Source organism: Struthio camelus, chromosome 10, assembly GCF_040807025.1.
Source record: "Struthio camelus isolate bStrCam1 chromosome 10, bStrCam1.hap1, whole genome shotgun sequence".
NCBI classification, from domain to species: Eukaryota; Metazoa; Chordata; class Aves; order Struthioniformes; family Struthionidae; genus Struthio; species Struthio camelus.
The window spans coordinates 22,589,353-22,615,125 of NC_090951.1; the positions used below are offsets into that span (position 1 = coordinate 22,589,353).

The following is a 25,773-nucleotide window of genomic DNA, read 5'->3' on the forward strand; positions in this document are numbered from 1 at the left end:
CTATTGCCTCTGGGCACCACTGAAGAGGGTCTGGCTCTTTTCTCTCTCCCATCCCTAACAGGACAGGAATGGACGTTTGAGCATCCCTAACCAAAATCCAAGCTGAGACCCCTTGAGAGCTTGCTGACCAAGAGATGGTCCTCGGCAAAGGGCAGCTCAGGACGTGGCTGGTGCTATGAGACGACCACAGCTCCAGTAGGAAGCAGGCTGGGAGCTGGGAAGGGGCTCAGTTCACTGCGACACCATGACCTCAGCTTTGGCTCTAAGCTTTGGCTCACTGGGCACCTAGGTTGCAGGGAGCTGGGTTGGCTCCCTTGGCCAGGGATGACGGTGGCAGCGCCCGGGGCCAGCTCCATGTCCATCCAGCCTCTGTCCCCACCAGGGAAGCTGCTGTGGCACCCAAAAGCCCCAAAGAAAAATCTCCAAAACTGTTTCTGAGCCAGCAAAAAGACAAACGCTAAAGTCTGTCTCCCAGGGGAGAGGTAGGATGTATCTCGTCCCTCCACACGTCTCTCCCCTGGAAAAATGGACTGAGGATGGACACAAGCCCACTCAGCTGCAGGTCAATGCAGCTGCTACCTGGGGTAGGCAGACTGGGGACTGGGGCTGGTGCCAGCTGCCTTCATCCTGTGCCCTGCAAATGCTGCCTCCTCTTTCTCAGGCACTGAAGAGGGCCAGGAGGGCCGTGCAGGTCCTGGGCTCCCAGGGGAGCTGATCACAGCCTGCGGCTGATGTCTGGCACAGCCACAGCCCGCAGGAGAGCATCGTTCCTGCTCCCCCTAGCCCTGCCACCCCCCCGTCCTTTCCCCCTCCCTATTGCCCCCCCAGCCCCACCAACGGGCCAGGCTCGGGGCCAGGCATGCAGCTCCCGCAGGATGCTGCTGGGGAAGGTGTGACAAAGGGGACCGTCCTTTTGGCTCATAAGACTGTTTTTCCCTTGCATCAGACAGCAGCAGCTTCTGGCCACTGAGTCTTCAGGGGAGCTCGACTGCCTGCCAGAAGGCACAGACAAGCTTTTGAGCTGTACAACACAGAATCAAGGTAAATCTCACATTTAATTTCTAGGGGACGAGACAAACCGCAACTGCCAGCTCCCAAAACGCACCGGTGAGTGCACAGCACCCTGGACCTGAGAGTAAGGTCTAGCCCACGGGGCTGGGCTCCCCGCCTGCCCCAGAAGGAAAGCACAGCGCAGTTCTGATGCATGGTGTTTATTGACTAAAAAAAAAGGTTGTTTTAAGACAGTTGTGTGCAGAAGTACCCATGTAGACAGAGGCTATGGGAAAAGCTACCCAGCTGCTCCTAGCCCTAGGTCAGAGCACTGGTCTCCCTCTCCCAGCATGGCACCACATGACAAAGATGACCCCAACCCTCGGTTTCTCCCACCGTGCCGGGTGCCAGCGCGGTGTGGGCCAACCGCTCCTCCTCTGCGGGGAGGGCAAGGCTGGCAGCCCTGCGGCCTGGGGGACCCGGCTCATCGGCCAGAGAGCCAGCGGCCCCTGCCCGGGGTGCGCCTCAGCCCGAGCCCGACGGAAACCCTGGAAGCGTGAGTGCCGATGGCGAGAGAGGCCAGGGATGGGGAACCTGGCGCAATGGCTGGCGGGGGAGGCCTGGCTGACCCCGGGCCGCCAGCGCTTGCACCTTCTCCCACCCCGCACGCCTTGCCCGTAGCCTCTGCCTACATCTCCTCTATGTACAGTACAGTGGTACTCGTAGGCAAAGCGCCCGCGGCCCCCTCCCCGCGGGGCTTGCAGCATGCTCGTGCGTGTGTTCGTTGGCCACTCTGCCAAAGAAACCGAAGTGGTTGCAAGTCCTCATAGCAGGACAGTTTAAAAAAAAAAAGGGGGGGGGGCAAAGGAAGGAAATTAGCTGAAAAATACTGTCTGTGAGGGCCTCCTCTTTGCTGGGTGCTGGGCACAGCGCGGCACACGTGTTTGGCACCCCATGCCTCCTCCCAGCCCATGATTGTCTGGCCTAGCCTGGCTCAGCTCAGGCAGAAGCAGGCCCAGCCTTGTCAAACCTCAACAGCTGGATCCCCAGCCAGCTGTTCCCCCCAGGACGCCCGCTCTAGCAGCGTCTCCACCAAAGAAGCAAAGGTGCTTTTTTGTCACCCCCTCCAGCAGCATTTTCCAGCTAACGTCCAACCCAGCAGCACAGGGATAAGGAAGGAAGCAGATACGACTGCCAGATAAATCAGACCAACGCCTACAGCCCCCGCTCGCAGGGCAGACCAGCCCAGAGCCAGCGGGAGGAGCAGGCACAGTCCAGCATAGCCAACAGGAGATGGTCAAGGCACTCGTTGTTGCTCATGGTTTTGTTTTTTTTGTTCTCCTAAAAAAAACCCCTAGGACGGGTGGAGACCAGCAATAACCTTGCAATAACCTGCCTCTGAGTCCCAGGGTGACAAGCCAGGGGAGTGAGGACTGCGTTGAAGGTTGACCATCCTGACAGTCCTTCTCCGGAGCTGGTCTGCTCTTGTCCGTGCGGCCGGCACCGGGCAGGGGCAGCCAGCCACAGGGCATCACAGAACCTCTTCAAATAAAAACCTTCCGAGAAACTCGTGGATTTAAAGCCCTGTGGACAGAAGAAAAGACAAAGGTCCCCAGCCCAGGGGATGCTCAGTGCCTGTTCTAAGTGACCTGAATGCTTGTGTTTCATGATTGCAGAGAGAAATCTCAAAAAAGAAAAGGGAAAAAAAAAACACTGAAAAAACAAACCAAACCAGTGAGACAGGTAAGAGGTTGTTACAGAAAAGCCAGATACAAAAAGAAAAAAACTCAAGCCCAGAAATTATGGTGCTTGTTCCTTAAATAACTATTGCAACAAGGAGCTGGGGGCCAGGCAGGGCTTTTCTCCAGCGACCCCCCCCCCATTCAGCTCCAGCCCCACCGGCTCCGGCAGCCTCCCGTGCTGGTGCAGTCCGCTCTGGACAGCGGTAGCTTTGCCCCGGTGGCAGCGCTGCCATACCAGGCATCCCCGGGGTTTGCCCAACCCAGGCAGAGGACTGCCATTGCCTCATGTCCCCAGCTGTGCAGCTGAGGGTCTTTCTCCAGGAGAGACCTGGCCATGATATAGAGGTGCAGGCTTTTTCTGTTTGATCCCATTTACCACGATTGCCTTTTTATTGAACCTTCCAGCATCTCTGAAAGACATCTGACTGATTGACCGAAAAAAAAAAAAAAGTGTTTTCAATCACAGTTTCCCTATGTGCTTCACCCCTGTCCTTCCCGGAGGCTTGGCTTGCAGCCTGGCCCCGGGCTCTGCCTCCCTCCTGCCCTGCACCCACCGCCAGGATCTGCCACCTTTGCCTGCGACCCCAGCGCAGAGCCCTGACCTCTGGCCACGCTCCCAACACGGGCCCAACTGACCCCAGCCCATACGTGGGGATGGCAGCGTTGGCCCCAGGGACCGGGAAAGTCTGGGGCACACCTGTAAAACACTGCTGTAAAAGAGCCCGTGTGCCTCTGCCGCTCCTTCCCGCAGTGCAGCCAGGGAGCCTTTTCCACGAACCTCACCACAGCCCAGACCGACACACTCAAGTCCAATCCTGCAAGTCGTCCATGATTAAAAATGGAGCAAAAACTTTGGGAATACAGCTTCTTGACAAAGCTGTCCATTTATAACAAAACAACAACAACAAAAAAAGCACATTTCATTCACCCACTAAAGCTACCTCTAATCTGTTTTTCCCATTCTGAAAGCAAAAGGAAATCTTAACTTTTTTCTCCCCCTTCACTTGCAGCGCAGGCGAAGGCCAGCCCCAGCCTGCAGCATGTGCCCTCAGCATGGCCAGTCCCCACTGTCGCCTCTTGCATCCTGCAGCTGGTGCATCCCACGTCCCACAGCAGCATCCTCCCAGTGCCTGCGGGCAGCTCGTGCGTGCTGGCCCGCCTGCCTCTGCCGGGACGAGGAACCGCAGCAGCTTGAAGATGGTAAGTGACCCCGTGTCATGTTGGCCCCCCTCACAGCACAGGCACGTGGGACCTGATCCAAAGCCCTCCCTCTCGCGCCCTGGCTAGCCACGGCTGCTGTGCCTGGGGTCCCTGCCTCTCCTTCGAACCTTAGGATTGCCATAAATCAGAAGCAGGTCCTGCAGAGATTGGCTGGAGGGATCGGGACACCAGTCCTGTGGGATTTTAGCTGCCTTTTGCCTTTCCCCTCTAAACCGTCCTACCATTAATCAATCCTTAGACAAGGGAGCGCCCGTCCCGCTCCTGGCAGGAGGGGGAGACGCTAGCCCCTAAAGCAGCGTTTCTCCCGGTTCCTCTCCTTCCCTCCCAGGAGGCAGGTACCCCCTCAGCTGCAAACACTCGCTCACGCCAGCAGACGCCAGTCTGCAGCGGAGCATCGGCTTGGAGCCAGTGGCCAGCTCTTGGCTGGGCCGGCTTTGCCCTCTCGCCGTGCAGGAGTATCTGAATCCCAGATCCTCCTCAGCAGGCTCCCAACAGTCTGATGCAAACAGGCCACAAGAGTCCAGATCACCCCCCCCCCCACCTTCTCCAGCGCCAGAGCCAAACGATTGCAACTGCGCATACAAACAGATGTCTCCAGGACCTGATTGTACAATGGGAGGCTTCCTCTGGGAAAGCCACTGCGGCTGCCCAAGAGGGAAAAAAATCAAAACAAAGGAAGAACGAAGAAGCCAGCTGCTGCCACACTTGTGCTCAAGGACCAAGCAGAACCGGAGGAGGTCTCGGTGAGCTCAGCAGCAGCACGCGGGGTTAAATAACTCAGCCCCTTTCCTCAGGTTAGCCAGCGCTGGTGTCTGTAAGACACTAATGTCATTGCGTTGCGAGACGGTGCCATCAGGGAGGGGAAAACTGATTGTTCAAAAATCATTTCTACCTTGTCCCGGGACATGATTGCTTGGAGTTTCCCCAAAGTCGCCGGGTTTCTTTTTTTTTTTTTTTTTTCTTGTTTTAAAAAGAGCAGCATTTGGTTTGACTGTAAAGAGATGCAAGTCGGACGCTCCCGCCGTCCAGTCAGTCACTGATTGTGTTTGTAAATCCTTCTCAGCTGAAACAGGTTTCTTAATAATAATAATATTAATTAAAAAAAAGTCTCCTTTTTAGCTCTGAACCTGATTGGCTGGAGGCACCAAATACCCCGTGGGGCAGCTCCATCGCCCGGGGCTGTGCAAGGGCCACGCTGCCGATCCTTGCACTCCCAGTGATTGCTTGAGGATGCCATGGCAAGATTCACCCTCTGCCCTCGCCAGGGCAGGCGGCTGCGGGAGTCCCCCCGCGCCACGGAAACCTGATTGGCAAAAGCAAGCTGGAGGACTCGCAGTCGTCAGGCCCCTCAGTTGCCCCGGTAAACCTCGATCTTGCTGGTTTTGGCCAGCATGTCGATGATGTGAGCCTCGAAGTCGGCATCGTGCACCCCGGTCTTCCTGAACTCCCCGGCGTAGCGGTTGTTCTCCCAGTAGTGGTGCCAGTTGCCTCGGCTGTCAGCACCGAACCCGAAGACGTTCACCTGCCGGTGGCAAGGAGGGGACGGTCAGCCACATGCAGCCCTGCCGGCCCGGCGGGCCCCGGGAGCCTGGCTGACCGGGCAAAGGCACTCCGCAGGCGATCTGCTTGCTAAAGCCAGATGCCGGTTGCTGAACGAGCATCCACTTCAGTGTGGGGGCAGGATTTGGCACTGTACCGCGGGAGCCGAACATGCAGTTTCCCCCACACGGCCTTCCTGGATACCGCTGAAGCTTTAAAGATATTCACAGGCTGCCCATCGGCATGCTTTTAGGCAAACGGACCCTGCAAACAAGACCCTGCTCTAATTTTACCCTACAGCCAGTGCTGCCTCCCTCCTTAGCCCTGCAACAGCAGAGGCAGAGCTCACCCCTTCCCCGGGACTGACCGGCTGGAGCTGTGGGTGTCCCGAGGCAAGGGCCCGGGTGCTGCGGTTACGGGGGAGCTCCAGGAAACAGCTCAGAGGGTCTCAATCAGTGAGCAACGCCAAGGCGATGGGCCCTGGAGGGAGTGCTCTTTCCCAGACGTAGCACAGCAGGGAGCTGCCCGTGTCCAGAGCAAACCCACCCTCCCAAAGCAGGCCACTGCGCAAGGGTGAGCCTGGTAGAATCGGGGTGACCTTAGCAATGCCATGGCCCAGGATCCTGGTCAGGATCATGCAGGCCCTCCTGGCCTGCTCATCCCTCCCAGCGCAGCATGCAGGATGACGAACGTCCAAGAAGGAAGCGCACCAAGGAGCCCCATGGCATACGCTGAGCTGTCGGGGCTCAGGCCGTGACCTACCTCATCACAAACATGAAGCGCGAAGAAGAGCACCAACATGCCGGTGGAGGGGTATCGCCCATGGTGCTCCGTCCAGCGGTCGTGGATGTACTTGAAGAAGGCAGGGTTGTAGATCTGCACCTAGGAGGACAGGCCGAGTTAAGCTCTAGAGCAGTGTGTGAGGACTGTGGTGGGCACAGACTAATGGAACAGCCCAGGGTGCTGTCCCTGGCCACCCCCAGCCTGTCCTCCCGAGGGAAGACCCTGGCCACTGGGCCGGCCCAGCACCACCTTCCCTTCCAAAGCCAGCGGCTCGGGAAGGAGAGCCAAGAAGTTTGTCGGAACCCAAGGGGAAGATGCAGCTACTTCTGCAGAGCTTCTCTGCATGCGGGGAAGCCATGGAGAAAAGTGGGCTTGTGCCAACCTGGCAGCCCAGGCAGCCGCAGTCCCTGGGGAAGAGCTAAGCAGTGGGGCTCATCTCGGGAGGAGGCAACAGGCAGGACACTCTCCTGAGGCTTTCCCCACCCCAGGCAGCTGGCATGGTGGAAGAGAAGAGCCCGTGGAGTTGGCCTTACCTTTTCTTTGTCCACCCGCAGAAAAGGCTTCACGGGTGCATACGTGCTGGAAAAAAAAAGCAGAGACAGGTTATCTCCTTTGGGACGCAAGCCTACCACAGCCCCGACCCAAGCTAACAAGAGAAGGGAGACGCTTCGGTACAGGCGCTCAGATGTTCCTGGGGGAAAGGAGAGGAGAGAAACCGGTTGGAGCCCCAGCCAAAGCACCAGCAATGCATATTCATTGCTCCCAGCACGGTGAGCCAGTGGAAGAAGCTACACAGCCACTAGGCAGTGCTGCCTGCATGATCTAACACGGGGAGCATACAGAGGCAGGTACCATGAAAACCTGCGGCCAGCCGGGGCTGTTGCTGCCCCGTGCCTTGCCAGGTACTTACAATCTGATCTGGCCAGTGGAGAGGGCACTCGCAATCCAGAGCAGGTCCAGGGTTTTGAAGGGCACCAGCACAAAGCTGACATTGGCAGGCAGGTTCTTGGCACTTTCCGGGTACATGAAGTGATGAGTGGTCCGACTCCCCACGTCGCCTTCGAACCCCACCGTGGGGGCCTGGTTCATCCTGGGGAGAGTCAGGCACATGGCAGACACTGAGGAGGAGGATCTGGGCACAGGAAAGCAACGGGGGCCATCTACACGTGGCAGCTACATTTGGGCACGATCTGCATGCCGCTTGTGACGCTCGGAGCACCCCGTGTCTCTGCGTCACAGCTGCAAAGTGATGGGGCATCGCAGGCAGCGAGCGAGCTCAACCTCGAGGTAGGTTCAAAGCCCAGGGTCGCTTCTGCACGCACCGTGGTCCCTGGGGACGGTCTGCCGCACAGGAGTTACCTTTGCGGCCGCCACGAGCGCTCGCGTGGAAACGAGCAGGCACGGCACTTTACTACCCTCCCTCCTCAGTGCAGCTGAGTAATGAGGAAAAAAAAAATCACATCTGAGTATAAAAATTTACACCCAGTTGTGCCTCAGTTCTTCACGTTTCATTCACTTTTCTTTTCTAAACAGCTCCCATTTAGAACCAGGCTTGTGCTGTATTTCCAGGCACCGACTTTTCAATTGCATGTGGAAGTTTTAGGAACAAAAGAAACCTCAGCCATGACACAGACGTATTATGAGCTGAAAAATGGCAAAATTGGTACCAATACCGGCATGGAGACACATTCAGTCTCTGCTCTGTGTTTGGCAAGCAGCAAGATGATTTACGCTTCCCACCCAGGTGCACTGAAGTGCTTTCTAGCCCATTAGCAAGGGAGGAGGATGTCAGATCAGCTATGAGAGATAAATATTTAAAATCAGCAGGTCTAGGCTCGGACCCAGGAGCTCAGCTGATGAGAATTTTTAATGAAGAGCAGAATACCAGGGAAACTGGAGGACACTGCAAGACAGCTTGCGTTTCATCGCAGGGAGGGCGGAAGCAATGACCTGGATCTGGCTGGACAACAGAAATGGGAATGGGATGAAGGTGGATGCATTAGGGAGGCCAGTGATCCTGTACTGCACACGGTCCCGAGGAAGATGGGGTGGCAGAGGTCAGGATACGGGGCACAGGATGGGGCAGGGCCTCCCTGACGTGCTCTAGGGAAGATCTTGGGTTTTGCTTGGGAATGGTGCTGGTGAATCAGACACCAGAAGCACTGTGCAGCACTTGTGGGCTGGGCTTTTAAAGGAAAAAAAAAAAAAAAAGAGGACATTCAGCAATCCAAAAGTTGCAAGAAAGTCATAAAAATAATCTAATGGCGCTAGTGCCCAGCAGTGAGAAATGTAGAGTTTAATACGGCTCACCAAAACAACTGAGAAGTGGCTTGATTACTGTGTATGGAAGCCCCCATGGGAAAAAAAAATACAAATCCTGGAGGGCTCTTTATCTAGGGAGGGAAGGCAACCTCAGTCTGAGCCAAAGCCAAGCTGGGAAGAGGCACATTTTTCTGAGACTGCAGAGGAGGAACAGCCGGGCCCAGCTGTTACATCTCGGTGGGGCTTTGCAGGGACGTCTTTCCTCGAAGATGGATGTGTTACAGATACGAGCCGTTGAATGCAATCAAGGAGCGCTTCCCCAGATGGCTTATGTGCAGGGGGTCATGAGTTGAGGTAAGGGTTTCCTCCATCCTTTGGTCCCTTGGAGCAAGAGCCAGACGGCCCTTTCTGCCAGCCTAGGGGACCTGGCAGGCTCCCAGGACCAGGCTCCTGCCCCTAGTCCAGCCCAGTCTGATTCCAATTTCAAGCTACCTTTCACTGTTGCAGCCACTGTGGGGCAGCATCGGCGCTGGAGCGAGCCGGACTGGTGTGAGAAGCTGGGCCACAGCCAATTTTGGTGTCAGCAGAGGTCCTTGTTGCAGGCTCCTTGCACAGTCCTTTCCCCAGCAGGGCCTGCATGCACTGCCAAAGCAGCTGGCAGAGCCAAGTGCTCACAAGCCAGGGCATCGCCTGCATGCCACATCGTTCATGGCTTGCAGACGCTCGTCAGAAGACCTCAGGGCACCCTGTCCTTCTGCCAGCACCCCAGGGCTCTGCCCCGTTCCAGTGCCCAATAGGCCGTCAGGCTTCCTTGAACAAGGGGCTGTTACCTGAGCTTGTCCGGCCACAGTCGAGGCGATGGGAAGGGGTTCCCGTGATTTTCACATACTCTGCAGGAGCGCTGATCTTGGCCCAGTCTTTGCATCTATTCAAATGCATCTCCATGCCGTGGAGAAAAGCCTGCCTCGGACGTACAAGAGATCTGCCTCGCTGCAGGCGACAGGCACGCACACGGTCCTCACGTTCCAGCCCTGCTTAGCAGCTTGCTTTTGATATTCGGGTGAAGCAGGGGACCCACCGACCTCTCCAAGAGATTTGGGTTGGCAGAAAGGCACCGATGTCCCGAGGTGTTTTTGGAGCTGGGCTGTTGCTGTGGCCACAGCGTAAGGCACCAGAACAAGCTCCTACATCTTTTGACTGTCACGTCGAAGAAGGGGCCGTGCAGAGGGCCTCAGAGGCACAGCTGCACAGGAGCACCTCGTGCCGTGCTCTCATTAACCTGGACCGGTACCGCCGCCGTCCTCGAAACAGGAGGTGTCTCAGGGCAGGCACCAGGGTCCAGCTTGCAACATCCATTTTTTTGGTGCCGGGCAGGGCCAGAGCTTTGCAGGATGCCCACAGAGAAGCTGCTGGGGTGTGGAGCAAGGATGCTCAGCACCAGATGGTTCAGCAGGAAGCCTGCTAGCATCACCTGCTCCCTCCTAGTAAAGTCAGGGCTGCAGCTGCCAGGGGAAGGGAAACCCCACCAGAAAGACTGCTCAGGTCAAAGAGCCACTGAGGCTCCCGAGAGGCAGGAACAAGCTCCCCTTCCTGCACGTTTTTGTGACAGGGCTGTGACTTAGGAGCACGCTCCTGCCTGAGCATTAGTACGGTTGGGGCTGACAATCCCACACCAAGCCTGGAAGGGAGCAGAAGATGCCATCACACAAAACTAGCACACAGTTTTATTTTGGGAAGCGTGGGAGGGAGCCTACAGCAACAGTGCTGCCGAGTCCAGGGGAGTGGCACAGCGAGCCGCGCACAGAGCCGGGGCTGCCAGTGGGCGCTGCCATGCCAGGAGCAGCAATTCAGGTCACAAGGATGGCTTGCGTGGTTACGGGAGGGGTGGCGGGAGGCTGCCCAGCACTGCATGGGAGGAGCGGGGTCGCCCAGCGCTGCTACCCTTGTGGGAGCGGCAGGGAAACTGAGGCAGGGGCCGGGCCACGTCCCACCTTCAGATGTGAGCCCTAACTGAGATGCTCTGGGAGGGTTTTGCAGGGTAGGAGGGCCCTCAGTCAGACCATTTAAGGATGTCTGGCTTTGTTTCTTCCCTCCAGCTGATGACTGCCAGCTGGGTGGCACCTTCTGTTCACCACGTTCACCACGTGCAAGCTGGGCTGCTCCCGGCCGGGAGCAACCCAGGTGAAACACAGCATCAAGGGCGCTCCCGGGGGCTGGCCCACTTCAGCAGCAGCGTGCCTGACTGCCGCAGCTCCCACAGTGAACCCAGACAGCTCCGACGCCAAATCGGGACGAGCGGGTCAGACGCCTCCCGTGGGATCAAGGACCAGGTGGAGAAAGGCACCCCGTCCAGAAGGTAGGATCACAGGCCCAGTGCACCCCGCTGGTGCCGCATCCTGCTGTCACAGCCTTCCCGGGGCGGGGGGAGAAGCTGGCCCTGGCCAAGGAAACCTGTGCTCCTTCCTGCTGCCTCCAAACAGCCAAGAAACAAAAGGATCCCGCTAAGCGATCTAGCTGGTTTCCTTCTGTGCTAGCGCTGGACTATGCCCGCACGCGGTAGTGCTGGGGGTTAGCCGGCGAGAGCTAGCTCAAAGATACAGATGCAATCAAAAAAAAAAAAAGGTCACGTTTCTCCTTTCCCACTGGGCCTTTTGGGCTCACTTTTAAGGCGCGCATATGACGGCACAGTGTCAGCAAACCCCGTTGTCCCTCCCCAGGCTGCCACCTCCTCCGGCTCGGTCAGCAGCCTGCACACCTCCTGCCTTGGCGTTTGGCCGGATTGGAGGAGCGGGGCTGGCGACACGCTGCGGCCCGGGTGTCGCCGCCTCGCCTCCCACGCCGTCCCCGCCGGCGGCGCAGCCCTCACCTCATGATGAAGTCGTGCGCGTCGATCTCTCGCCCGTAGCCGGAGCCGCGCAGGTTGCCCGAGTTGCCCACCACGGCGCAGCGCCGGCACCGCCGCGGGTCGCGGGAGCTGTACGGGTTCTCGCCAGGCACGATCTGGAAGAGCTTGCTCAGGACTTCGTGGGTGTTGTGGGATTTGAACTGGGGCTGCAGCATCTGCGAGGGGCGGAAGGAAGGCGGTGGGATGTCAGGTAGGGCTGCGGACGCCCCCCCCCCCCCACCAGCGCAGACAGCTGCCCTCCCCGACCCTGCAGCCCCGGAGGTGCTGCTACTTCAGCAGGATGCTCTAGGAAATGTGTGGCCAGCTACAGGGCCCCGAAATAGCCCCAAATGGGTGATGGGTTTGGGGCAAGAGAGCCTGGGCAGTGAGCACAACAGGCCATAATGAAGAGATACCCTTACTCCCAGGCCATCTCGCGCTCGGCCTCCCTCCTGCTCATCCCTGCAGGCTGGGGAGGACTTAGCAAGGCCCTCGGGTCCCTCGGCCGGGCTCTTTCACTCAATACTGGATTAAAGCCATTGACGAAGGAGATGCCACAGTGCCCTGAAGTATTTTGGCACATCCTGTCCTCCTCCCCAAAGCCTCCAGGCTGCTGCTGCAGAGCAGCGTCAGCATGGAGCTGCTTCACCAGTCCGGGAGGACACCAGCGCCACGCCGAAATGCTGGGGTTTGTCAGCTGGGAACCGGTGGCCTGGGGCAGGAGCAAAGCGCGACGGTGGGGGAAGCCGGACTGAAAACCCTGGCTCTGCTACAGAGCAGCCGCACGCTTAACCCCCTGCCTGGCAGAGGCAATGCCCGGCTCTGCCACGACGCGGAGCGGAGCAACTCGCCGGAGCGCGCAAGGGAGCTCTGCGGGGCAGCGGCAGCCCGAGGGATGTCACCCGCCCGGCTCGCCCGGCCCAGCGCTTCGGGGAAGCCAGCTGCAAGCCTTGGGAGCACGAGAGCGCTGGTCGGGGGGGACGAGAAGGATGCGCCGCCCTTCCTCCCCGCTAGTGCCCAGCTCTTCATCGCTGGCACCACGTGGTGACAGCGGGCTGAGGACGGGGGAGCAGTGCTCAGACTCCGTGCCGAGGCTCAATTTCGCCAAGCTTTGGGCAAGCAGCCCATCCCAGTGGCGCCCCACGCCTCCAGCAAGAAAAGCCTTACATTTCGGTGCCACCTCGATGCCTCCGGCAGGAGACCCGTGAGGGTGCCTGCCAGCAGAGGGAAAAGCAAGCAGAAGAGCAAGCCAAAAGCCTGAAGAAGCTGCAAGTGTAAAAGAAAAAAAAAAATCCAAAATGTTGGGCCTCCCCCACACGACAATAAAGCTGTTTCGAGCCTGCACAGCAGCCAGCAAGGCATGAGAAAAGTGCTGCTGACAGGAAGGATGAATTTTCAAACAAGGAGGGAACCGGGACTGCCGGGACCGGCGATCCCACGGACAACGCATGGGGGTGGAAGCGGAGAGGGGACGGCCAGGGCTGGGCTCGGGACCCGACTAGCCCCGCTCCCCGAGAAGGTCCTTCCCAAAGGCTCCTCTCGCCCGTGGTGCAGCGGCATCTCGCCGTGGCCGTCCTCAGACAGCTGCGACTCGCTCAAAGCCCTTCTCGTTGCCTGCAGCCGGCCACCCTTCGAGGGCTGGATGTGCTTTGGCCCAAGCGAGCGCTGCTGCTCCTTGCAAGTAGGGGGTTTTACGTGGACCAAGCTGTGGCTGAGTGAGGGGAGACGAGAGGGGCCAAGCCTGCTCGCAGAGATGGAGATGAACCCCCAAAGGAGTCGGACGAGGGGCTTCAAAGCCACCCCTGGGGCTTGGAGCTGCCCATCTCTCTCCTGCGGCACCATGCTGGGACAGGGCTCGTCATGGGGAGGGCTGCCACCCGCCACGGCGGGGGACACCTCCCGCCCGGCTCTCTGGAGAGGCGCCCATGCTCGCCACGTCCCCGCCGCCACACACCCGGGCTCCACCGCGGCAGCAGCTCAGCCGGGGGCCATCCCGGAGCTTCGGACACCAGGGCTACGTGCTCAGCAGGGCCGGGAGCAGCGCGAGGCGCCCGGACGCCCGCCGGGCCGGTGCAGCTCCTCTCACAGCCGGCGGGCACGTCGTCCCGAGCTGGCGAGAGCGATGCGCCGGCGGCGCTCACTCACCATCCACCACCTCTGGACGTCCAGCGGCAGGTCCATGTTCTCCTTGGTCCACACCGGGGAGATGTTGCTGTCGTAGTGGCTGTCAAACCACTCGGAGGCTCCCGCGTCCTCCGTGCACCGGCGGCAGGCGCAGCTCTTCAGGTAGAGCCCCGCTTTGCTGAGCCGCTGCATCCCCGCGTAGCCGGGCACCAGCTTGACCCGGTGGATGCCGCTCAAGCCGCCGGGGTCCAGGTAGGTGATGCTGTGGTGGGAGTAGGTGAAGAGGAGGGACATGATGAAGACAAGCAGGAAGGCCGTCGAGAGGAAGCAGAAGCGCAGCGAGCACTTCATGGTCGGCAGGCAGGCAGGGACGACGCTGCCGGGCCGGGGAGGGCGTCACCGAGGCCCCCGCGGGCTGCGGATGGGCATAGGGCGGCCGACCGCGGTCCGGCGATGGAGTCAGCCAGCCAGTCCGGCTCCCTGGAGGAGAAAGAGCCTGAAATCACCGCGAGGGTCTCGCGGCTCGCCGGGGCCGCAAGGCCGGGCGGCGGCGTGCGGCCAGCGAGGAACGTGGGTGCCTCGGGGGGGGGGGGGCGGGTAATGCGACGCGCGGGGCCGGGGGCGGCCTGCCCGCACCCCGGCGCCTACCTGGCTGGCTGCAGCTTTCCATCCGCCTGGCCCGGCGGCGGCGAGGGCCCCCTCCGTCCCCAGTTGCCAGGGAGACAGCTGAGCGCCCGCCGCGCGCCACATCTGCCGCAGGCCGGGGGAGCAGCTGCCTCTCGGCGCGCGGGGGGCCGCGGCGGCGGCGCGGGGAGGGCTGGAGGAGGGGGCGGCCTCAGCCGCGGCCGCGGCTCCGCTGCTCGGCTGCACCGCGGGCTTCGAGGCACGGCCCCGGCTGGCTGGCGGCTGCCACGGCGCTCATCCTCCCCGGGGACGGCTGCCTAGGCCTTTAGCTAATGCGCTGGCACTCGGCCCTCGGCCGCTCGCTCGCTCGCAGACACGTCCGCGGTGATGCCGGCCTGCAACGGCAAGGAGGGGTTGGGGGAGGGGGGGGCGTCGAATTAAAAGACAGCTCCGGGCGCGCGGCAGGGCGATCCCCGAGCCCCGGCTCGGACCGCCCTCCGAAAGGGGGAGAAAGCCGAGGGGGGCCGGGCCGGGAGGGAGCAGCAGCAGCAGCAGCAGCAGCAGCAGCAGCAGCAGGAGGAGGGCTGCCGGGGCCGCGGCTCGGCGCGGAGCTGGCACGCGGTGCCGCGGCCTCCCCGTGCCGCCCGTTTGTTGCCCCTCGGAGACTGGGGAGAGCTCCCAGGGCCTCCCCAACACCGCCCGCGCCGCCAGCCCCCCGCGCTCCCGCCAGCGCGCCGCAGCCGCCCGCCGCACCCAGCCGGGCTCCCGCGGGGCCCAGCGCGGCCGCCGCGAGGGAAGGCCCGAAACGCCCGCACGCCGCCCCCCCGACGGCAACGGCCCGGCCGACGTTGGCTGAGAGAGTTATTCACGACTTCTGGGCGCTGTAGGTTCATTATATTTGGCCGACCAAGGCTAAGCCATTAACTTGCCTCCAGAGTCGAACACCCAGCTCCTTTCTGTCGCAACCAGCAGCTCAATCCTCCTTGGCCAGCCAAACGCAATCGACCCTCCGAAACGCCGCTCGCGGCTGTTGCCGCCGCGCACACCGCCGGCGCCAGGCTCTTTCCCGGCGCCGCGCGTTGCGCCGTGCCCCGTGCGGGCGAGCAGCAGCGTATCGCCGATTGCCACGCTCGCGCCTCCGAGTGCCGCAAAGCCACCCGCCCGGGCGTCCCCGGGGTCGGGGCGGCCGAAGGTCACCCGCTCGCTCGGGAGCCCGCCGGGTTAAGAAGAATAGCTCGGCCACCAGGGGAAGAGGAGCACGTGGCGAAGGCGGAAAGGACCGACATCGCCTTCTTGAGCCCGGCGCGCCAGCCGCCGAGCCGTCGCGGGCCCGTTAAGGCGGCGGCGAGGCCGTCCGCGCCGGCCCCGCTGGCACGGCTAACGAGGAGCTGGCAAGCCAGGGGTGCCTCTTTGCCACAAAAAACATCCTCCGGAAGAAGCTGTTTGGCTTAGCAGAGCCGAGGGCTTCCTCGCCCGCCGCCCGCTCCCGGGGCTCTCCAAGGCGCCGCGCCGCGCGCCACAGAGCAGAGCTCGGGGCGAAAAGCTCCCCCGCCGCCCCCCCAAACCAAAGCCACCGCTCGGAGAGGACCAACAAAAGAAGCCCCATGTACCCCGGCCCGTCACCTCCTTCCCGCCCGCGGCAAAACCAAGCGGCGGCGCTCGCGCGTCCGCAGAGCGAGCGGGCAGCCGGCCGCGCCGCTGCCTCTCCCCCCGCCGCGGCGCCTGCCCAAATTATTAACCCGCTTCCAAATATTTGCCTACACTTCAGCAGCCTTTAAACGAAGGAGCCAAAAGGTGGGTCAACACCCCCCCCACCCCCCCCCAAAAAAAAAAAACCTCCGCTCCACTTTCGCAACTGCTTTGCGAGCATCTTTCCGGCCTCAGCTGAGCACGGTTATGGGGGGGGGTAACCCCCCCTGCGGGGCACACGCATCTCCGCGGAGCAGCGAACGCTATTTTGCAGGCTCAACGTCGGCGCTTGCTCCCGCGCGGGACGAGCACTAGGTGCGTGCGCGCTGGGCGCCGGGCCGAGCAGCGCTCTTTGCTCGCCCCAGGGTGCACCTGCAGCAGAACAAGCTTCGGCGAAAGCACTCGCCCCCGTTCCCCCCCACCCCGGCCAGGAGCCAAGATCCTTCCCCAGCTCCACATCCCCGTGCGCGGATAGCCCAGGGCTGCTGTTGGCCCCCGCCAACGCCTGGAGAGCGGCGTGCAAGTCGGTTACCGCACGAGCACCAGCGAAACGGAGAAGCGCGGCGCCGCCTCAGCCCTGCAGACTCCAGCCGCCTGCTAACAGCCCCAAAGCGTACAAAATCTTGGGCTGGGAGCAAGCGCAGCTATTTTCACGTTGATTTTGCCAACGGAAAAGTGGCGGCGGCGTTTAAACAGCGGGTTTGCATCCCGGGGAATGTGGGATAAAGCCGTTAATAAAAAAAAAAAAAAGAAGAAGAAGAAGAAGAAAAAAATCAGACATACGATACTGGAGGGTTTCGAGCAGGGGAAAGAAAACGTGGGGCGGTTGCGCCGCTGAAACGGCCTGCGCTGCGTCAACAGCGGGATAACCTGATCCAGCCTCCCGCCGCAGCCGCTTCCCGCTGCTCCTGGGGCACGAAGGACTTCGCGAGGCGAAAGGAAACGGCGCGGCCCGTGCCCAGGCCTCGGCGGTTCGTTGCTTGGCCGGCCGGCGGAGGAGCGGCTCGCCGAAGGCCCCGGCTGTTTCCTCCCTCGCGGGAACCTGAGTCTCAGAGCCAAAACAAGAAGCACGAAGCAACGCCGGAAGTGACGGCTCCTCGCCGGCATGGCCCCGCGCTCGGGGCCCCCCCGGCTGGTGGCTGCAGCGCCGTCTCGTTCTTACAACTCTTTGAGCAGAGCTTGGCAGGCTTTTTTCAGACTGAGCCGTCCCGCCGAGGCCGCCGAGCCTCTGACCCGAGCGGGGCCTCTGACCCGAGCCGGGTCGAGCTGCGCAGAGAAACAGCGCGTGCACGCACGGCCCTGCGCCAGCACGACCCGCGCGCCCGCCGCCAGCTTCCACGGCCAGCGTTGATCGGGTGGTCACGTCTCGTCAGCTCGCTGCTTTTTTAGGGGGACGGCGATCAGACATTTGCCAGGGCCGCGGCAGGAAGGAAGGATGTTAGCGTCCCTTCTGCATCGCTCTGTCTGCAAGGCGCAAACGAGGCCCGGGCAGGAGAGGGGGGCCGGGCGCAGAGCCCCGCGCGCGCTCCTCGGCGGCCGCCGCCTGCAGCTCCCGGGCTGGCGGGGGGCCGGCGCGCGAGACTGCGCCGGGCTCCGGATGCTGCATGTCGCCGAGCCGCGCCTGGCCCCATACGCATTTGGGCCTTCCTGGCCCACGCGTGCCTTGTCCTCCGGGGCGCTTCGCCAGCCCGGCTCGGGACCTAATTAAACATTTATTTTAGCCTTGCCGTGCTATATGCAAAGCTCGGTCGCAGCTCATTAAAAAGGAGCCCCCCCCCCCCCCCCCCCAAATCCAGCCGGTACATTTTTTCCCCATGATTTACATTTTCCTGCCTGCTAATTTTGGAAGCCAAAACAGAACATGGGAAAGAAGTAGAGGCCCTTTCTCGGCTAATTGGCGCGTTGGCGTAACGGCGCTGCTCCCGGCGCACGGAGCTGAGCGATCCCATGAAAGATTTACGGCCGACCGTAGCTGGGCAGCAGGTATTAAGGCGCGAAGCCAATTTCATGGGTTTAAGCTGGGCTCCAGCAGCGCCGCCACACCGTAACAGAACCGCGAGCCTGGGAACTTCTTCTTTGTCCTTTTTAATTAATCAAACGCTTATCATCCCGCTCCATCAGCTAATTGCACTAAGTTAAATTGGTTTCCCACGCTTTAAACCATCCTTTCGCCCTTATTGGCAACACGAGCCTCAGCTCGGGAAGTTTTATTTAAGTTCCACCCCGAAGCGGTGGGGCAGGTAAGCAGCACGGGAGGCCAAATCGCCTTGGTTTGAGTAGTGCCGGACCCAGCGCGGAGAAGGACACCAGGGCGAAGCATTCGGGAACTGCCCCGGAGCAAGGGGACGGACAGACCCTCCCCAGCCCCGGAGGAGAGGGGTGCAGAAAACAGGCAATAAGGTCAAGGAGGGAAGTATTTTAAGCTGCAAGAGCGTGCCGGGGCGGCTGCGGCATGCTCCTCCTCTGCCCGTGCCACCGGGGAAGGCTGCCGGGCTGCAAGCACCGTGAGCGCGCGCGCACGTTTCGCACAGCAGCGAAGCTGCGGGAGGCTCGGAGAGGCGGTGGCGCAACGGCAGCTGGGACGCAAGCGCCCGGCGGTTTTTTCCCGCTGCAAAATGAGCTGTTTTGCCACCTTCGATGAATCAGCCCCCGGCGTTCACGTTGCTCAAGAGGAGCCGAGGCCGGCTGGGGTTGCAGCGGCCACGGGGTCAGGCTGCCCTGCAGCACGGCCAGGTCGAGCACCCCGAGCATCACCTCCCGCGCAGCCCCGGAGCCTCTCCCCGAGCCCAGAGAGGTCCCTTCCTCAGTGATTGCGGGGTGAAAGGGAGCTGCCCGGTGTGGACAGGCTCAGAAGGGGGTTCCCGCTGGAGCCGGGGTGGGGGACGAGGCTCGAGGGGGCTGGCCCAGCAGCGCCCCAAGCCACCCGCTCGACTGCAGCGGCGCAGCGCGGCGGGGATGCCGTAGGCGCCCGTTCCTGCGAGCCCAGCGGAAATAACCTGTGCCCCTTAGGGGCAACGTGCAGGGACGCCTGGGTGCAGAAGCTCCTGGGTCTGAGACCCTGCCCAGCTGCCTGCCCCCCCCCCCCCCACACCCATGCTCTTACAAGCAGAAGAGCCACCGAAGGAGCCCCCAGTGCTCGCACACAACTAGTCAAGACAGGATTATCCACGCGCACACAGCCCCCGCAGCTCCTATCCCATCGCCGCACAGGCAGACGCCTTAAGAAAGGACGCGGCTTGGCCATCTGCCAGCGCCGAGGCCGAACAGCCCGCTTCCCCCCGGCGCGGCCCCCTCCGCCGGCGCCCGGCCAGCCCTGCATCCTGCGTCCCCTCCACGCCCTAAAGGAGGGGAGCTGCTCCCCGGCGCTGCCGAGCGGGGCCAGCAGCCGGCCCGGGGCCACGCGCGCAAGCGAAACGCCGGGGAAAAGGGGACACGCAGCCCCCGCGCCTCAGCTCCAAGCGGACCTCGGGGACCTCTCCTCCCCCTCGCAGGCCGATAAGCCCAAGGCTGCGCTCGCTGCACGGCCCCTTTGCCTGGCAGCGACGCCTCCCACTGCAAGGACGAAAGCAGAAGCCTCCTCCCCGAGATGGGAAATTGCACAAGAGATGGGAAAATTCAGGCACCGGAGGCAGCCTCCAGCACCCACCACCCCTGGCCAGGCTACTCCCACGCAAGCCCCGGCCAGGAGGAAAGGGGCAATTGCTGCTCAGCCGGATAGATCAGGGATCCTCTCCCCGCCCCGACCCCAAATGCACACAAATGCGGCCAACCTGGCCCTGCTGCCGGCACCCCCAGGCACCCAGCCCAGACCCCCGTCTGCACCTAGCTGCCTGAGCTAGGCTGGGTACCGCCGAGCTGGGTACCACCGAGCTGCTGGATTGGGTACCACCGAGCTGGGTACCACTGAGCTGGGTACCACCGAGCTGCTGGATCGGGTACCACTGAGCTGGGTACCATTGACCTGGATACCACGGAGCTGCTGGATTGGGTACCACTGAGCTGGGTAACATTGAGCCCCCAGACTGGGTACCAGCCAGCTGGGTACCACCAAGCCTCCAGATCGGGTGCCACGGAGGCAGGTACCACTGAGCTGGGTACCACCGAGCCCCCGGATCAGGTACCACCAGCCAGGTACCAGCCAGCCCCCAGATCAGGTGCCACTGAGCCGGATACCACCAAGCCACATACCTCTGAGTCTCCAAACCGAACAGCACCGAGCAGCGGGTCGAGGTGGCTCCCGCGAGGGGGCCGGCAGTCCCCGGCAGCGGCAGCAGCCCAGGCAAAGCAGAGCGTGCAGAGCCTGGCGCCGGCGGTCTCCCGTGCTGGAGGGAAACGCTGCCTCGGCGTCACCTCCGGCATCCCCCGCGGCTCCTTGGGGCGGGAAGCCCTGCGGCCTCCCGGGGGCGCGTGCATCTGCGGGGACCCCGCTCCCGGCCCGCTTCCCGTTTCACGGGAGCCCGCCGTCGGCGCTCGGCTCTCGCGAGCCGCTCTCCCGAGGCGCGGGCGGTGGGGAACGGCACGCCAGGGAGCTGCTAACGGCAAGACGATGCCGCTTCGGTGCTAAAAGCAACCCTTCCCCCCTTTTCCGCTCCCTCCCCACACGGAGACCCGCAGCCGCTCGCCAGCGCGCTTCGGCAGCTGGGAGAGGTGGCAGCTGTGAAGCCACCCTGCTCCAGCATCCCACGCCCTGCTGCATCCCCGCCACGAGCTCACCAGTAGCCAGGGGACAACGTAACCCTTCGCAAGAGCAAAACAAGCTGCCGGGAAGCTTTTAAATACGACCCTGTGGGCTGCTGAGGGCCGTTTACGGACCTTGGGCTCAAAGTCTGTCTCCCTCCTCCATGGCAGCAAAAAGGGGCGTAGTTCAAGATCGATGCAAAGAACTGCAAGCTCAGTGCATGTGCTTCCCACCCCACGCCGCCTTGCCCACCTTTGGCAGGACGGCACCTTAAAACCAGCCGATTTCAGCCGCTGACAGCAGCGGCTAGAGCACTTCCTCGCTGGGCCTAACGCTTTTTCCTTTCCTGAAGAAGAGACCTGCGTTAGCCGAAACCCTCTCTGGTTTTTTAGCCTCTTCCTCCAGGCTCGGCAGAGGGGGAGCGGGCGCAAGGGGAGCAGGCGATGACGGCGGCGGGCGCGAGCGGGCAGAGGCGGCTCGTTCCTTCCCAACACGCTCCTTCAGCCGAGGGTTGCTCTCTTTCAGGAAGCGGAGAGCACTGGCGGCAGAGTGTCCTCATTAGGAGAACTTTATCTACGCGATTTCATGCGGGTGAAGCGATGAAACGCTCCCCTGGCAGAAGGGCGACAATTGCGACAAAGCCACAAGTACTGCCGGGGAGCCCATTTCAAAAGAAAACGAGATGAGCTCTACTCACAAGGGAGGCCGGCTGCGGAGAAGACCCCGACGGCCGTTAGCTGGAGACCAACCCATCCTCTTCCCACCTCCTCGACGGACGGCACGTGGCCACAAAGCCATCGCGTCAGCAAAGCCCCTGCGGGCGCCAGCCTCTAATTTGCTCGGCTGTGACTTGCACTGAGCCGCGTTCACGCAAGAGCGGGCGAAAGGAGCCCAAGCCTTGCGCTTGCATGTGACTTTTTTTCCTGCGGTAGCGGAAATGGCTTAGAGCGATGCTGCTTCTCCTGCCAGCAGGGCTTGGGCGGCCCCTTGGCAGCCGGGCAGGGACTCGGCGTGGCCTCCCTGCATCCCGCCCCGGGAGCTGGGATGGCGGCGGGACACGCGTCCGGAGCCTGCTGGAAGCAAGGAAGGAGAGAGGCACCGGGATCCAGCGTTTTCCCATGGCCCGCGGCGGGATGGGACGGCCACGGGGATGCCTTCGAGGTGCCTCTGCTGCTGCTCCCGCCAGCCTGAGGTGCTCCGGACAGGTGCTCCTTTTCGAAGGAAGCAGGTAGCTCGGCTGTCGCTTGGCTGGGGAAAGGAGCAAAGGCTCCTCCGGGTGAGTGTTTTTGCGACACTCCTGCAAGGCGGATGCGTGCGCCGGCTGTTTCTATGCACGAGCTGAGGCTCCGCTCTGGACACCCAGGGAGAAGTAAGGAAGGGGGAGCAGTTGCATTTTATTAATTAGCTAAATTACCGCTGCAGCTCAAAGGCCCTGCAGTGGATACTGTGTCGCTGGGAGCAAAATGACTGTCCCAGCCTTAGAAAGCGGCTCGCTCCAGTTTCTGAAGAGCTACTGTTTCAGGTTGCGTTGCAAAGCCTCAGCACTGAAGTATTCATGCAATAAGAAAAAAAAAAAAACATGCATATATATTATATGTGTATTGATCACACCTATATGTATTAATTCATGACCTACGTTCACCGCGCATCCCCGTGCGTTTTCGCGCGTGCCGGCGGGAGCCCCGTGACGCAGCGCCTCGCTCCCAGCCGGAGCATCCCGCCATCAGCTCCCTGCACGCGCGGCGCAGGGGGGAAGCGCTCGCCAGCGGCTGCGAGGAACCCGCTCGGTGGCCGACGGAGACGGACGGGCATGCGGGCCGGAGGAGGGTGGCCGAGGCGGCCCCCCCACCCCGCCCCGGCGCAGCCCCCGCATGAGCGCCGCCACCCTCGCCCCGCTCCCGCCTGCCGTCGCCGCAGAGGCAACGTCTGGCCCTGACGAAAGGGGAAAGGGAAAAAAAAAAAACCTGCCGAGCAACTTCCAAGCTGCACTTCCCGTCCCCGCTGAGCCGCCCCGGCCGCCGCGGCAGGCGCTGCAGTTTGCGGCGGGGAGGGCGGCGCGCGCTATCTGGGCCGAAACAGGCCCCAGTTTCAGGGCACCCTGCAATCGCTCTGCATTGGGGCGACAGACGCCCAGGCAGGCGGGATGCGCAGCCCGACTTCATCTGACGGCAGCGAGGTCTCCTGCCCTGCGCCCCCAGATGGGATCGGGTAATGCGGCAGTCCCAAACACCGCCCCCCCCCCCCCCGAATTCAGGCCCGCTTCCCCGGCGATGCCCCGCCAGCGCCCATCAGCGCCCGCCGCTAGGAATTTTTTGAACTGGCTGGTCACCGTCCTCCAAATTTGCCAGGGCGGAGAGAGTCTCCGAGATTAAATTTCCAGCTCAGAGGCAGGGAAAGATGAAGCCGGGCAGAGCCCAGCCGCGGTTTCCTCCGCTGGCGGGGAAGAGGTGAGGGCAGGAGTTCGCCCGCCCGAGGCGGCCGGGAGCCACCGAAGGAGGGAGGCTGCAGAGGGCGGGCGGCCGCCCCGCGCGGCGCGGGAACCCCGGGAGCTCGGAGCCTCGTGAACCAGCTGCCTGTCTTGCTGGAGGGAGCTCAGCGAGTTCTGCTGGTTGATTTATTTTTTAAGCAAGCTTTTTTTTTTTTTTTTTTAATTTATTTTCAACAGGAGGGAGCGTGTTCCCTCCTACGGCTATCGCAGCCCGTCAGAGCACGCTGGCTTGCGCGAGGGCCGTCTCGCCCCGCCAGGACGGACAGCCGCCGACGCAGCCGCTCGCTCCGCCGCCGTGCTCTGCCCGTTGGGAGGTTTCCAACAGCCAGCCCAGCTCTGCTGCCGGAGCCCAAACAAAACCTGCTCTTCCCGCCCCAGGACGAGCGAGCACAGAGCTTCTGCTCAGCTCAGCACAAACGCCATCAAACACAGCCCGAGCGCCCTTGCAAATCTCAGCCGGAGGAGGTCACGCTCACCAGCAGGTCGGACGCTGCTCTGAGATCGCGCAAACGGCCGTGCTGGCGCCACGAGCGAGTCCCCCTGGCCACGGACTCGCAGAGCAGAGGACATTGCCCTGCCCGGTGACACAACGTCCTGCCCCGTCCCCAAGGATGCTCGCGCCGCGTCCGTGAAAACCTGGCTGCCGCCACCCAGGCAAGGGACGCCGTGTGTCACGCCGCCTCTGCGGGACCTTGCACGCTGCCAGGCACCAGTGGGGACTGGGGGTTCCCGGTGGCACTCGCATCCCCAGACACCTACTGCACAGCCAGCGACGCCCACTGCAGCCACCCCAGTGTCCCCAGTGGGGGTCCGAGCCCCAGAAACGCAGCACCACCCCGGGGTGCCCAGCTGGAGATGGGAGTAGCACCACGCAGCCCTGGGGTGCACCCAGCCCGTCCTCCCCAGGGCCAGCGCGTCCTCCCAGGGCCAGCAGCCAGGGCCAGCACATTCCCCCGTGGCCAACACCAAGGGACGCAGGCCAGCACCGAGGGCCAGCGCATCCTCCCAGAGTCAGCACCCCGGGCCTGAGGCCCAGGGCCAGCACATCCCCGCGGGGCCAGCACCCCCAGACCTGGACCAGCACCTGCGGTCAGCCCATCCTCCCCAAGGCCACCGCATCCTCCCTGGGGCCAACACCCACGTCCTGTCTCCCCAGCCCGTAGCCTGTGCACCCTCTCTGGGCCAGCAACGCAGGACCCGGGCCAGCACGGAGGGCCACAGCATCCTCCCAAGTCAGCACCCTGGGGCCGAGGCCAGCACCCAGGGCCAGCACCCCGCGGCTGTGGCTAGTGCATCCTCCCCGCGGCCAGCGCACCCCCCCGCGGCCAGCACCCCGGCCAGGCTCCCCAGCCCGTCGCCCGCGCCCCCACCCTGGCGCCGGGCCCCCGGGCCCCGGCCGGCGCACCCCCCGGGCCAGCACCGCGGGGCTGCGGCCAGCGCATCCCGGCGCTGCGGCGACCGCATCCCCCCGCGAGCGGCAGCGGGGCCGCGCCCGTTCCCCCCCCTCCCCCCCCGCGCCCGCTCGCCGCCGCGGTACCTGGCGCCGCTCCCGCATGGCCCCGCCGCAGCGCAGCCAGAGCCGCGCCGGGACCGCCCGCCGCCCGCAGCCGCCGCCCGGAGCCGCCCCGCGCCGCGCCGTGCGGGGCCGCCGGCGCCGGCCGGCAGCCTGGGAGATGTAGTCCGCCGCCGCCGCCCGCCGTGCGGGGCTTGTGGGACTTGTAGGAGGCCGCGGGGCCGCCCCCCCCCCGCTGCCCCGGCGCCGCCGCCGGCACCCGCCGCCCCCGGCGCCGGCATCCGCGCGCCGGGCCAGCCGCTGCTCCGGGGCGCAGGGGCGCGGGCACTGGCCCGGCCCGGTGGGGAGCAGGGCTGAGGCCGGGGCCTGGCAGGGATGACCAGCAGAGCTGAGGCTGGGGGTGCTCGTGGCAGCAGTGACCAGCAGGGCTGAGGCTGGGGGTGCTCGTGGCAGGCAGGAGCAGCAGGGCTGAGGTGGGGCATGGCAGGGATGACCGGCAGGGCCAAGGCTGGCTGTGCTCATGGTAGCGATGAGCAGCAGAGCTGAGGCTGGGGGTGCTCGTGGCAGCAGTGACCAGCAGGGCTGAGGCTGGGGGTGCTCGTGGCAGGGATGAGCAGCAGAGCTGAGGCTGGGGGTGCTCATGTCAGTGATGAGCAGCAGGGCTGCAGCAAGGGAGGCTTGTGGAGTGGGTGAGCAGCAGGGTGAGACTGGAGGTGCTCATGACAGGGAGGAGCAGCAGGGCTGAGACTGAGCATGCTCATGGCAGGGATGAACAGCAGAGCTGAGGCCGGGGGGGCTCGTGGCAGGGAGGAGCAGCAGGGCTGAGGCTGGGGGTGCTTGTAGCAGACAGGAGCGGCAGGGCTGAGACTGAGTGTGCTCATGGCAGGGATGACTAGCAGAGCTAAGTCTGTGAATGCTCGTAGCAGAGATGAGCAGCAGAGCTGAGCAGCAGGGTTGAGACTGGGGGTGCTCGTAACAGGGATAGGCAGCAGGGCTGAGACTGGGGTTCCTTGTGGTGGGGAAGGAAAGCAGGGCTGAGACTGGGGATGCTCGTGGCAGGGATGCCTGGCGGGGTTGAGGCCAGGCGGGCTCGTGGCGGGGATGACTGCCATGGCTGGCTGGCCAGGGGATGCACAGGAGGTCCCCATCAGCTGGTGCCTGGGGGGACCGTTCCTCCGGCACCGCCCCCCACGGCCGCAAGATGCAGCACTGCAGCCCGGGAGCAGCGGCGGCTGG

General features: G+C 62.9%; 1 protein-coding gene across 7 annotated transcripts; it reads right to left on the reverse strand.

Annotated features, from left to right (window-relative positions):
- Positions 1–1,195: 1,195 nt before the first annotated feature.
- Positions 1,196–24,658, reverse strand: ST3GAL2 (ST3 beta-galactoside alpha-2,3-sialyltransferase 2). Of its 7 annotated transcripts, XR_011143112.1 has the most exons (9): positions 16,642–17,339; positions 14,194–14,564; positions 13,567–14,025; positions 11,404–11,597; positions 7,186–7,365; positions 6,809–6,854; positions 6,255–6,374; positions 5,650–5,756; positions 1,196–5,475 (listed from the first exon to the last, which is right to left on the reverse strand). XR_011143112.1 is itself a non-coding variant. In XM_068955292.1 (8 exons), the coding sequence occupies exons 3-8, from the start codon at positions 13,894–13,896 to the stop codon at positions 5,302–5,304; spliced, it is 1,044 nt and encodes a 347-aa protein (XP_068811393.1). In that variant the 5' UTR covers positions 13,897–14,025; positions 14,194–14,564; positions 24,562–24,658; the 3' UTR covers positions 1,196–5,301. The 7 variants fall into 7 exon arrangements, 6 of the variants coding, with proteins under 6 accessions (XP_068811393.1, XP_068811391.1, XP_068811396.1 ...); XM_068955292.1 differs by lacking the exons at positions 5,650–5,756; positions 16,642–17,339 and adding an exon at positions 24,562–24,658; XM_068955290.1 differs by lacking the exons at positions 5,650–5,756; positions 16,642–17,339 and adding an exon at positions 20,572–20,638.
- Between the last annotated feature and the right edge of the window lie 1,115 nt (positions 24,659–25,773).

Coding starts and splice junctions, on each gene's coding strand:
- ST3GAL2 (XM_068955292.1), bottom strand. CDS start 13,896: ATGAAGTGCTCGCTGCGCTTCTGCTTCCTCTCGACGGCCTTCCTGCTT. Junction 11,598..13,566: donor ACGTCCAGAGGTGGTGGATG/GTGAGTGAGCGC, acceptor CGCCCCTCGCAG/ATGCTGCAGCCCCAGTTCAA. Junction 6,855..7,185: donor TCCACTGGCCAGATCAGATT/GTAAGTACCTGG, acceptor TTTTTTTTCCAG/CACGTATGCACCCGTGAAGC.